This window comes from Ovis canadensis, chromosome X (genome assembly GCF_042477335.2).
Source record: "Ovis canadensis isolate MfBH-ARS-UI-01 breed Bighorn chromosome X, ARS-UI_OviCan_v2, whole genome shotgun sequence".
Classification (NCBI taxonomy): domain Eukaryota; kingdom Metazoa; phylum Chordata; class Mammalia; order Artiodactyla; family Bovidae; genus Ovis; species Ovis canadensis.
Genome location: NC_091727.1, coordinates 32,024,264 through 32,036,555, shown reverse-complemented (window position 1 = coordinate 32,036,555; position 12,292 = coordinate 32,024,264). Strand labels below are relative to the sequence as shown.

Genomic DNA, 12,292 nt, shown 5'->3' with positions numbered 1-12,292 from the left:
AAGAGGCTGCCTAGGGTGTAGAAATGGAAAAGTCAAAATATGGGGAGAGACCTTTCCATTTCTCAAAACAGAAAGAATTCCAGTCCTAGCATGAGTCACACAAAACTGAGCGCTTTATATTAGTTACTGGGTCCAAGTTTTTCTACCACAGACATTAAGAGTCATTGACTGCAACACTACAGGAAAACAATCCATTCCAGTGTATATTTCATGCCAGAAGTCTCAGAATTCTGCATGTTAAAATAAACATATAGCTAAACAGTCTTCCCTCAAAGTTGCCCCAAAAAATAGCCTCCCATTTTGTTGGTCTCAAAAGCAGGGAGCCAGATTTTTATTGAGGAAGTGAAGTGAAGTGAAAGTCGTTCAGTCGTGTCCGACTCTTTGCGACCCCAGGCTCCTCTATCCGTGGGATCCCCTAGGCAAGAATACTAGAGTGGGTTGCCATTTCCTTCTCCAGGGGATCTTCCTGACCCAGGGACTGAATCCGGGTCTCCTGCATTGCAGGCAGATTCTTTACTGTCTGAGCCACCAGAGAAGCCCCCTTTTATTGAGGGCTGCTATATAATTCACAGTACATTTACACACTATGGAACTAACCAACCAAGGTACCTTAATGGGATTGTTAGAACCATCATTTATCTTTCAAGATATTCTCATGCAGTTTGCTCCTGTTGTTTTCCAGGTCCCATTTGGAAGCCAGTTCTGACCAGTGGAAGCGTCTGCACCTTTCTCTTCAGGAACTTCTGGTGTGGCTGCAGCTGAAAGATGATGAGTTGAGCCGTCAGGCACCTATTGGAGGCGATTTCCCAGCAGTTCAGAAGCAGAATGATATACACAGGGTAGGACATTTTTAAGCATAGTGCTTTGCATATAGTAAGCATTCAATTACTATTTTCAAATTAGTTTTGACTGAGATTAGTTTGAAAAAAGAAAAGAAATCAAGTTTAATAGAAATCATTTTTACTTCTCTAGTCCAAAGGTCAATTAGAAATAATCCAAGCTATTATATTTTAAATGTCAAAAGCATCTGCATTAATAATATCATTTATGATTTGCCCATGTCTGTACCAAAAAAAAAAAAAAAAAAAGATTTGCCTATGTCTTTTGGTGATACTGTAAAGTGTTATTTTGGAAAATATTAAACATATTCTAGAGCAGACATAATTCTGTAATAAACCCCTGCGTACCCATAAAAATCAACAATTATCAATTCGTGGCCAATCTTACTTTACGTTGTCCTTGATAATTTTAAAGCAAATCTCAGATACAGATCATTTAATTCATGAATATTTGATAAAGTATCTCTAAAAGATAAGAATTTGCTTGAGGTGGGGGGGGGTTCATGTTTGGGAACACATGTAAGAATTAAAGATTTTAAATTTTAAAAAATAAAAAACCAAAAAAAAAAAAAAAGGTAACCACATTGTTACTGTAACACTTTTTAAATCGCAGTAATTTTATCATGACAAATACTAAGGCAGTATTCAAATTTCTACTTCTCATATACATGGCTTAAATGTTTTAAAGGTTTGGGGGGGGTGGTTCAGTTTTTGGTTTAAACAAGCATTGAAATAAGTTTCACACATTGTGTTTGGCTAATTTGTCTTTGAAATCCTTTTTTTTTTTTTTCCCCACTTTGAAGCAATTACAGATTCACAGTTAAGTTCCAGAAATAGTGCAGGGAGTTTCCCTTTGCATTTCACCCTGTGTCCTCTAATGGTAACATCTTACATAGCTATAGAATAATAATTATTGTTAACATGGAATCAATATAAAAATTTACAGTTACAATGGCTACAACACAGCTCAGTTCAGACTAGCCACATTTCAAATGCTCAGATATGGCTAGTAGCTGCTCTACTGAATGGTGTAGTTCTACACATTGGATTATATTCACGCTTGACTTTTCTTGGTAAGACTGCTTCGTAGATAGCGATGTATTCACCCATCACCAGGAGGTACATAGTGCTTCGTTTTCTCTTGTGTGTGTGTGACTTTGGCAGCTATTAGTGATCAATGGCTATGGGTTGCAATGTAATAGTTGCATATGTCTATCATTTCGTCTACATCTATTAACAGGGGTTATTGTTTAGTCACTAAGTCCTGTCCAACTCTTTTGCAACCCAATGGACTGAGGCCTACCAGGCTCCTCTGTCCAGGGAATTTCCCATGTAAGAATACTGGAGTGAGTTGCCATTTCCTTCTCTGGGGATCTTCCCGACTCAGGGATTGAATCGACATCTCCTGCTTGGCAGATGGATTCTTTATCACTGAGCCACCAGCCCATTAGCTGGAGTGCTTCCCTGAAGAGAAAATGGATACTCATCCACTATTTGGGCACCCAGGTTCATCTAGGGTAGGTGGGGTAAATGTTTCTACTTTCTCAGTCTTCAGAATAACAACTTGCTCACTAGCATTCTCCAACAAAGATCAATTGTTTCGTTTCTTTCTTTGTTTTTCATTATATTTTTGTCTCCACTAAGCTCTGAGTGAGGAAGGCAGAGACTTGGCTGTGCTGAACCTCCAAGACCCTAGTCCCTAGCAAAGTGTCTGGCATACAGTAGATACTAATAGGAGCGTTTGAAATGAGAATAAAAGGTGCACGGACAGAAGGGAATAGAAAAACAAGTAAATTACTGCTGCTGCTGCTAAGTTGCTTCATTCGTGTCCAACTCTGTGCGACCCCATAGACGGCAGCCCACCAGGCTCCCCCGTCCCTGGGATTCTCCAGGCAAGAACACTGGAGTGGGTTGCCATTTCCTTCTCCAATGCATGAAAGTGAAAAGTGAAAGTGAAGTCGCTCAGTCGTGTCCAACTCTTAGCAACCCCATGCACTGCAGCCCACCAGGCTCCTCTGTCCATGGGATTTTCCAGGCAAGAGTACTGGAGTGGGGTGCCATCAAGCAATAAAAACGTGATAGAATGGTGCCACTTTTGTATGTTCAGCACTTAAAGGAAAGATCTCTATGAAGACACAGCCAAAAGTCATGTCTTGAAAAAAGGTCAAGGGTTTATATTACTCCAGAAAAGAAGGTATAGGAGATTACAGAAAGGGAAGTGAACACGAGAGAAGATCCAGGAGTTGATAAATAATTGCCAAGAAAACTGCCAGTTTCTCCTTTAGCCATTTCCTTCCATATAATTCAGAATATTAAGGCAGTTTTGTGGGAAAAGAGAATGCCAACCCACTCCAGTATTCTTGCTTGGAAAATCCAATGGACAGAGGAGCCTGGCAGGATACAGTCCATAGGGTCACAAACATTCAGACATGCCTTAGCAACTAAACAATAAATGATAGAATAGCTATATTTTTAAATGTTCTAAACACTTGAATATATAGTTAAAACACTCTGGTATATATGTGGAGAGGGTTCACTGAGAAGGATGGGCATTTTAAGTAGAATTCATTATATGATATAGTGAGATGAGACAGAATTTGTACGAAAGGTATCATTTTATTCTAGTTCCAGAAATCAAAGGTGATGAATCCTTGGACAGGTGCACTAGGATTCAGGAGACTGGGATTCTAGCTGCCTCCTCCATAGGTGAGATGGTGATTGCTCCTTTGATTTTCAGCTTGAAGATGAGGAATTTGATCCACTTACTTTTTTCACAGTTCCTTCTAGCCTACCTTTTGTCGTAAATACAGCCTCACTCTCTCTGATTATTATAAAATGTTAGTCCTTATCATTCTCAGTCTTCTTACTGAATAATCTGATGATCAATGATATGCTTTAGGGAGATGTATGTAGAGTCCTGGTTAACAACCACCATACTGAAGTGAATTAATCCCCACTTGGTTAGTATACTTATTTAGATACCCATCTGCTTCCTCTCTGTGGTGTATCAGGACTTCCAGCTTATTGATAACTCTTGGTTCTGTATGTTAGTTCCACTGATCTTCTCTTTGTCTCCCTCCAAGTCCAACTTAGATTGAGTCATCAAGCATTTAAATATTGATAACTCTTTCAAGATTGCACTCATCTCACATGCTAGTAAAGTAATGCTCAAAATTCTCCAAGCCAGACTTCAGCAATACATGAACCGTGACCTTCCTGATGTTCAAGCTGGTTTTAGAAAAGGCAGAGGAACCAGAGATCAAATTGCCAACATCTGCTGGATCATGGAAAAAGCAAGAGAGTTCCAGAAAAACATCTATTTCTGCTTTATTGACTATGCCAAAGCCTTTGACTGTGTGGATCACAATAAACTGTGGAAAATTCTGAAAGAGATGGGAATACCAGACCACCTAACCTGCCTCTTGAGAAATCCGTATGCAGGTCAGGAAACAACAGTTAGAACTGGACATGGACCAACAGACTGGGTCCAAATAGGAAAAGGAGTACATCAAGGCTGTATATTGTCACCCTGCTTATTTAACTTCTATGCCGAGTACATCATGAGAAACCCTGGGCTGGAAGAAGCACAAGCTGGAATCAAGATTGCCGGGAGAAATCTCAATAACCTCAGATATGCAGATGACACCACCCTTATGGTAGAAAATGAAGAGGAGCTAAAAAGCCTCTTGATGAAAGTGGAAGTGGAGAGTGAAAAAGTTGGCTTAAAGCTCAAAATTCAGAAAACGAAGATCATGGCATCCGGTCCCATCACTTCATGCGAAATAGGTGGGGAAACAGTAGAAACAGTGTCAGACTTTATTTTTTTGGGCTCCAAAAATCACTGCAGATGGTGACTGCAGCCATGAAATTAAAAGACGCTTACTCCTTGGAAGAAAAGTTATGACCAACCTAGATAGTGTATTCAAAAGCAGAGACATTACTTTGCCGACTAAGGTCTGTCTAGTCAAGGCTATGGTTTTTCCTGCGGCCGTGTATGGATGTGAGATTTGGACTGTGAAGAAGGCTGAGCACCGAAGAATTGATGCTTTTGAACTGTGGTGTTGGAGAAGACTCTTGAGAGTCCCTTGGACTGCAAGGAGATCCAACCAGTCCATTCTGAAGGAGATCGGCCCTGGGATTTCTTTGGAAGGAATGATGCTAAAGCTGAAGCTCCAGTACTTTGGCCACCTCATGCGAAGAGTTGACTCATTGGAAAAGACTCTGATGCTGGGAGAGATTGAGGGCAGGAGGAGAAGGAGACGACCCAGGATGAGATGGCTGGATGGCATCACGGACTCGATGGACGTGAGTCTGAGTGAACTCCGGGAGATGGTGATGGACAGGGAGGCCTGGCGTGCTGCGATTCATGGGGTCACAAAGAGTCGGACACGACTGAGTGACTGAACTGAACTGAACTCTTTCAAGACCCTAAATTCCTTCATTATCTTCTTGTTGCTGTCATCTACAAAACCCTAAGTCTTGGAGAATCTAGCTAACTAGTTTCTCCTATCCAAACAACAGCAGAACAGACTGATGCATAGTACTTTTTCAAGATCACCAACCTCCAGCCTTCCAAGACTAACACATTACTGGATCAGTTTACTTCTCTTGACCCTGTCTACTGTGTCATCATCACCATTTCTAGAGACCTTGTCTCCTCACTTTTCTGTATCTGTTCTTACCACCCTACAATGCAGTCAACATTTTCAGTCTGTGTAATCTGTGTAAAAATAAAAATTGAATTATGTCAGTCCTCATCTTAACACTCCCCAGTGGCTTTTCAATGCCATTGGAAAATGACCACAAATCCTCAGCAGGACCCCCAAGCCCCCCAAGGTTGGTCTGCTCCAACCTTCTGTTTCCGTACTGCTCTTCCTCTTGCTCTCTTAATGCTAGCTATAACACCTGCTTTTGTTCTTTTCCCAGTTCTCTGTTCCTCTCAGGTGGGGCTTTGAATATACTGGTCCTGAAACCCTTTCTACCCAAACCTACCCCTCATAATTTCCTAATTATGAGAATTAGGAAATTCTAATGTCTTAGAATCCTTTACATCTTAGCTTAGACATGAAGCAAGCTTTTTTCCAATGCTCACATTTGACTAGATCTCCCTTTATGTCTTCATAACACCATACTTTTCTTTCTATGATGTAACATTACTTGTCATCGTGCCTATGTGTGACTTTTTGATTAATGTCAACCACGTTCACTAAACCTTGTGCTCCAAGAAGCTTTCTTTTTGGAAGAGGGTTGTCATTTTTATCCCTAGCACCTTCTAAAGTGTCTAGCACATGATAGATACTGAATAGATAAAGGAACCAAGGAATTAAGGAAATAAGATAAAGAGGCAGGAAGGGAAGAGAACAGCCAATGAACTAATCTCGTCTTCATTCTCTGTCCTCCTGAGATCCAGGGCAGGGAGATAAAGAATCAAGAGTGATGTTCCTTCCTCACTTGCAGGATTTTTGTTTACTCCCAAGTAAGCATCTTTTCATAGTGTGTAAAGCTACTTTGATGCCCACTGATTTTCCTCGGGTTCTGGTCCAATGTTTTCATGAAATTCTCTTTGTATCCTTAAGAAAAATCCATGTCACAAAGCACTCCCTCAAAGAACATCATCACTCCTAAGTGTTGATGAGAAAACAATTTAGCACCTTGCTTCCTCTCACTTAAGCAGTAGCCCTTTTCTGGTTGTTGTGGAATTGCTATCTGGTTTGTGATGCTCTCACTGCCTGGGGACAAAAAGAACAAAGGAAAAATCCTTGAAACCAGGTCTCTCTATCAGAGCTTCTGCACCCAGTTAGGAGGAGGTAAAGGGAATGCAGTCATTACAAAATTCTGTCAAGATCTGGTCTTGAACTGATTTTGTTCTGTAGCCTTTTTAGAAAATGTTGTGCTCTTGAAGGGTTTCTCGCTCCAAATACTGTTTATATAAAATGTTTTAGTATCAAGAAGTTTCGCTTCTTTTTTTTTTTAAGATGGCTCACTTCTTATTGTAAACTTGCTCACCATATATTTGGTGTGTCACTTTTTAAAAAAACATCACCTGCTATTTATTAGAAATTATTAATGCTGTTTCTCTTTTATGGGAATACAAATCCCGTTAAAATGGCAAAAGTATAAATAGTAATTAAAAATATTCCACTTTTTTCTATAGATCAGAATACTTATAAAAGAGGTAATTTATCTTTTCTTAGTAAATCATTGCAGATTAATGATGAAATTTATAGCAAAATATCATATGTCTGCAGTCCATGGGGTCACAAAGAATTGGACACAACTGAGCAACTGAACTGAACTGTACTCTTTACTTAAAGCAAAAATACATAGTCAATCTCAATGACACTGATTGAAGAGTATACAGTTTTCCTATCGGTAAAAGTCTAAGAGAGTCCACGCAGATTTTTGGGAACTGCGGTCTCACTCCCCAGAGCAGGTTTTTACACCCTTGGGAGTAGATCTGTGTTCCCCAAACCAGTTGGGCAGCATAACAACTGCAACTGGATAACTCTGAAGACTAATTAATAAAATAATGCTCCATATGCAGTGAAGTGTTATAAATAATTAAAGCTCAAATGTGCCCTAGCAAATATAAACTGACCAGTTTTTATATCTTTTGCATATATTATCCTGGCTTTTACGGTTCCTCATTACTTGCCTCACTAGACTGACGCGTTTTCAATTAGTGTGTATTATTCTGGTCCAGATATATTTTTAAAACTGACTTCCTTTGTTTTACTTGAGCAGTCACTAAAGTGATATTTATTACTTGTCTACTTCTGTGATTAACCTAGAGAGAGTTTTAAAGGAGCGAATCATAGTGGGAGATTTCTAAGGAGAACTGCAATAAAACCATGAGCTTAGTTAATGCTCTTCATCCCACCCCAAATTGAAATGGAAATTAGGCCTTGATTATAAGAACACTGTAGGTAATAACGTTTTGTTTGCATTTTTACTAATGAAATTGTTTGTCATTCGGTTTTCATCTTGCAACTTAAAAACCTCTCTAATTCCTTCTCTAGAGACCATCAGGACACCTCCAAAGCTTCCTGAGATTTTCTAGTTAAGATTTAGATAGAAGTAATCAATACATACATTATGAAAACAGGGGACAGAAAGCCAGTATTGCATGGATGCTGTTGACAAGTGAAAAGTCTTGAGTAAAGTAGTGGACTTGTTCATTTGTCAGCTCATATATTATGCGCATTCAATCTCCTCGGAAGTCACCACAAAGTGAGGGAGAGGTTGAGTAATTCAATAAAATTTTCCTGAGATCACATTGTAGGTTATACATTTATTTAAGCAATTCTGTTATCAATACCAGCCTGCTTCCTTTGGGTGCATTTTAGCATGTGTGTTAGCTCTATGAGTTCCCTGTCTCGTCTTTTCACAGACATAGAAAATGTCTTTAGATGCCATTCATGGACATTAAGATTCAAGTCAGCTTTGTGTTACCAAATAAATCCATTGTTCCCTGTCACCTCTGAAAAACAACAACAAAAAAGGTTGTGATACAGTGAGTCATTCTAGCATTCATTGACCTGGCCTCTTGGGATTTCTAAACAAGTTTTGATCCCCTACCCAAGTTCACTGTTAGTTATCTAGTCTAAGATGTCTGCTTGACTAGGCTGGAGGAAATAACATCTTTTTGATCTGTTCATCATCACTAATGGAGTAAAAGCTGCTTTTGTGTAAGTTTGGTATTTTATGCAGTCATATTTAGGAATGCTGAATAGAAAAGATTTTCAATTATTTTTAGAACTACATTTCTAGCCATTTGAAGAAGTCTTCTGAAAACTAGCTTTATCATCAGAACTTAAGAACAGAGTCATCTAGGATTTGCTACTTTTGTTTAATGACTATAATAAGGAAAACTATGAATAGTTTACACATTGACTTCTCGACCACAGTCCTCTTTATAACCATGTCAAAATATTTTGATATTTTGACAAATACTCTTAAAATAATATTCATGTAGTACTTTGCCTTTACCAAGAATTTTTACACACTTTCATTTAATCACAGATAAGCCCCTGATCTTTTTGTGTTCTTCCATTTCCCTCAAAAAAATTATTTTAGGAAAAACTCTACCATAACTCAGACTCCTAGAATTTATTGAGTCTTTCAATAATTATTGAGCACCTACTCTGTGCTGGAGGCTGAAAGTGCAATAGTGAACAAAATGAGACTCTGCCTCCACAGACATTCAAACTTTAATGAGGGAAACACATAGTAAGCCAATACATTAATATATAAAATGATGTCAGGGGAACTCCCTGGTGATCCAGTGATTAGGACTCAGCCCTCTCACTGCTGGGGCTCGATCCCTGGTCAAGGAGCTAAGATCTTGCAAGCCACACAGTAGAGCCAAAAAAAAGAAAATTAAACAAAAATAAAATCGTATCAGATCAGTTTTATGAAAATAAAATTTAAAAATAAGGCTAGAGAAAGACTGAGAGGTAGTGGCCTACCTAAAGAGACTATTAGTTGAGCTAAGGGTTCTGTGTGTGAGTGAGCCAAGCAAAGACCTTGAGTGAAGGATATTCTAGGCCAAAGGAGCAACAAGTGCAAATGTGAAGGTATAAAAACAGATTTGGTGTATTCAAGGAATAGCAGGATGGGCTAGTGGTAGGTTATAGAGAGAAGCAAAGACCAGATAATGAATGGCCTTTTCAGCCCTAGTTGGGAGGTGGATTTTATTTTGTGTATATTGAGCCATTACTGGAAGACTACAGGCAGGAATGATGTGATCTGATTAATGTGTTCAGAAATGGATACTGGCTGCTGTGTGGGGAAATGATGGTAGGAGGAGCAAAACAGAAAGCAGGGAGAAAGATTAGGAGGGTGTTGAAGTCATTTAGGAAGGAGATAATGATCACTTGGACTGGAATGGAAATGATAGATATGATGAAAAATTATATGACCCAAGATACAGTTTGAAAGTAGAGCTGATAGAACTTAAGATAGATGGGATGTGGAATGTGAGAGAAGGCAGAGTCAAGGATGACTCTGAAGTCTCTGGTTTGAACAAATGGGGAAATGATGGTGCCATTTATGGAAATTGGAAAGACTTCAAAATGATCATGGATGAGGGGAGAGTGTGTATGTGAAGTTCCATTTCTGGATCATGTTGATAGACAGAAACAAATTGTGTGATTCAGAAATTAGTCACCACTCACACTTGACAATCTCAAATTTTGGCTAAGCCTCTTGAGAAGGGATATTAATTAATTTTTCACAGGGTTTTCTGATAATCCATTTATCTGCACTATTGCTTCAGAAAGACTGTCCAAAATTTAGGGTTTAGGCTCACCAACCTAATACCTAATTCTTTAAATGACCCTGGGAGCAGACTGAATTTTCAGCAGTGATTTTTCAAGGTTGACTGGGAGTTTAACAGCATTATCGTCTGTGGAAGTGACTTCCCCAGTGGTTGTTGGAAGCAGCTCAGCCTTAGGATTGAGAGTCAGACAGCTGTGCAAGATGCTACGTGGGCACTAAACTATTCTTCCTCAGTATCAGAGATCTGCAAGCAGGCTAGAGTCTCAGCTAGCCCGTGCCCTTAATCTCAGAGAAGACAACTTTGTGTTTAAAAGACTTCCAAAAAGTAAATCTCAACAGGAGCTGGTTAAACACTTTGCCCCACAGGACGCTCAAAAAAAAACTTTTTTTCATTGACTAAAATTAGATATTTTAAAAAATTATTTTAGACTTAAAATGTGTCCATTTATTTTTCAAATTGCTTCAAATTGACTTAAATGTCACTTATAAATTGGTATTTTTGTTCAGGTTGTTAACTATCTGAAACAATACTTAAATTTACCAGAAACAATGGCTACATGTATCTGATACTATAATCCCTTGGGTTCAATTTTCTGCAGAAGTAGAGTGAAAATAAGATAAACTTTTTTATCTGGTTTAAAGATGATATGTAGTCAAACTCAGAAGCCAAGAGAAGGGTGGTTTCCAGGGCCTGGAGAGAGGGGAAAATGTGGAGTTCTTCATCAAGTAGAAGCTTTCAGGTATGCAAAATGAGTAAGTTTGAGAGATCTACTGTGTGCCCTAATGCCTATACGTAACACTCCTGAATCACGCACTTCAGACTTTGTGAAGGAGTATCTCTTGTTACATGTTTCTACCACAATAAAAATATAAAGGTGACTATGAGCTTTCCTTGATAGCTCATCTGTCCCATTTTCATAACTTCTCTAATACAAAGTATCGTGAATGAGTATTAAGTGAATCCTTTGTCTTTCTGGGGGTTTGGGCTCTGTTGCCACTTCTGGCAAATCTCCTTCTTCCAAAAATCCCTATGAATTTGTCTTACAGTCTTAGAAGCAGAATCTCTGCTACTTCAGTGAACCACATTTGGATCTTGCCTTCTTGCGTGATCTTCATTTCAGATTAATTGGACAATGATTGCCCCTAAATCAGTGTTTAGTACTTACAATATTTCTAATGTGCTCGAGACTCAATAAATTGGCTGGCTCTTAAAAATGAGAAAGGTCGTTACGGTAACAGAATGTATTCAGCAACGTTCTTGTCAGGAGTAAAACCAACATAGGCATACAGATAAGGTAAAAATAATGTGGAAACAAACAACATGATATGACAAAACTAAGATACTAATCAATCTGTGAGTATGACGGTGTTGCTGTACTTGTCCTGTGCCCAGTCAGTAACCATTTGTTGAAGAAGCACCACCGTTGGATCACTTATACTTTTTAAGTCTGTAGGTCCTTTCATCTAGCCAACACAGGCTAGAGAAAAGCCCCAGCCAGCCATTCAAATAATGGAACTTGCAAATGGGTGGACGTCAGTATCTCCTTTAGAGAAGAAATCACCTGGATTAAGAAGGCAGGGCTAATAGGGCCTCCTTTCAAGGAAAATCCACCTAGTAACTCACAGATTACTCTCAACTTTACAGCTGGAAACTAAGAGTGGACCCAGAAACGGATCTCTCAGTTTTTCCCAATTGACAGCATTATTTTTTTTCTCTCCTAATTCATAAAACGAGGCTTTCACTCTCACATCGTCTGCATCTCAATCCAACTGGCCTCCATATAACACACTTGGTTTTTCTACCTGAGTGTTCCATTATGTATTCAACTGTATTTATTGAGTATCTATTAGGTGCCAAGCTGTTTCTCTAATCTTAATATCAGGAACGATGCCTTAGGGAGACCGTCTCAAAGTGCCGCCACGTAACAGGCCTGGGACCAATGAATGATCTATACATGTTGACTATGGAATATTAGAAATGGATGTTAGAACTTAGGTAAGATACTTAGCAAACCTCTACATGTTACCAATGAGAACGGGAAGGCTTGGGAAGATTTTATGACCTTTTTGAGATCATGCAACCAAGTTTGGGCCCAGCCCAGACTTCAGCTTATGTCCTGCTACCCAGGACAGTGAACTTGTCACCACTTTAGCCTGCCTCTCAGGATGGTTCT

The 12,292-nt window shown here is 39.1% G+C and overlaps 1 protein-coding gene across 7 annotated transcripts in view; it reads left to right on the top strand.

Moving 5' to 3' along the window:
* Positions 1 to 12,292, top strand: part of DMD (dystrophin) — a 2,687,035-nt gene that overhangs the window by 2,289,143 nt on the left and 385,600 nt on the right. For all 7 annotated transcript variants that reach the window (XM_070291485.1, XM_070291489.1, XM_070291490.1 and 4 more), the window contains exon 57: positions 683 to 839. In XM_070291485.1, coding sequence (XP_070147586.1) covers positions 683 to 839 — 157 coding nt within the window. The remainder of the gene's footprint in view (positions 1 to 682; positions 840 to 12,292) is intronic.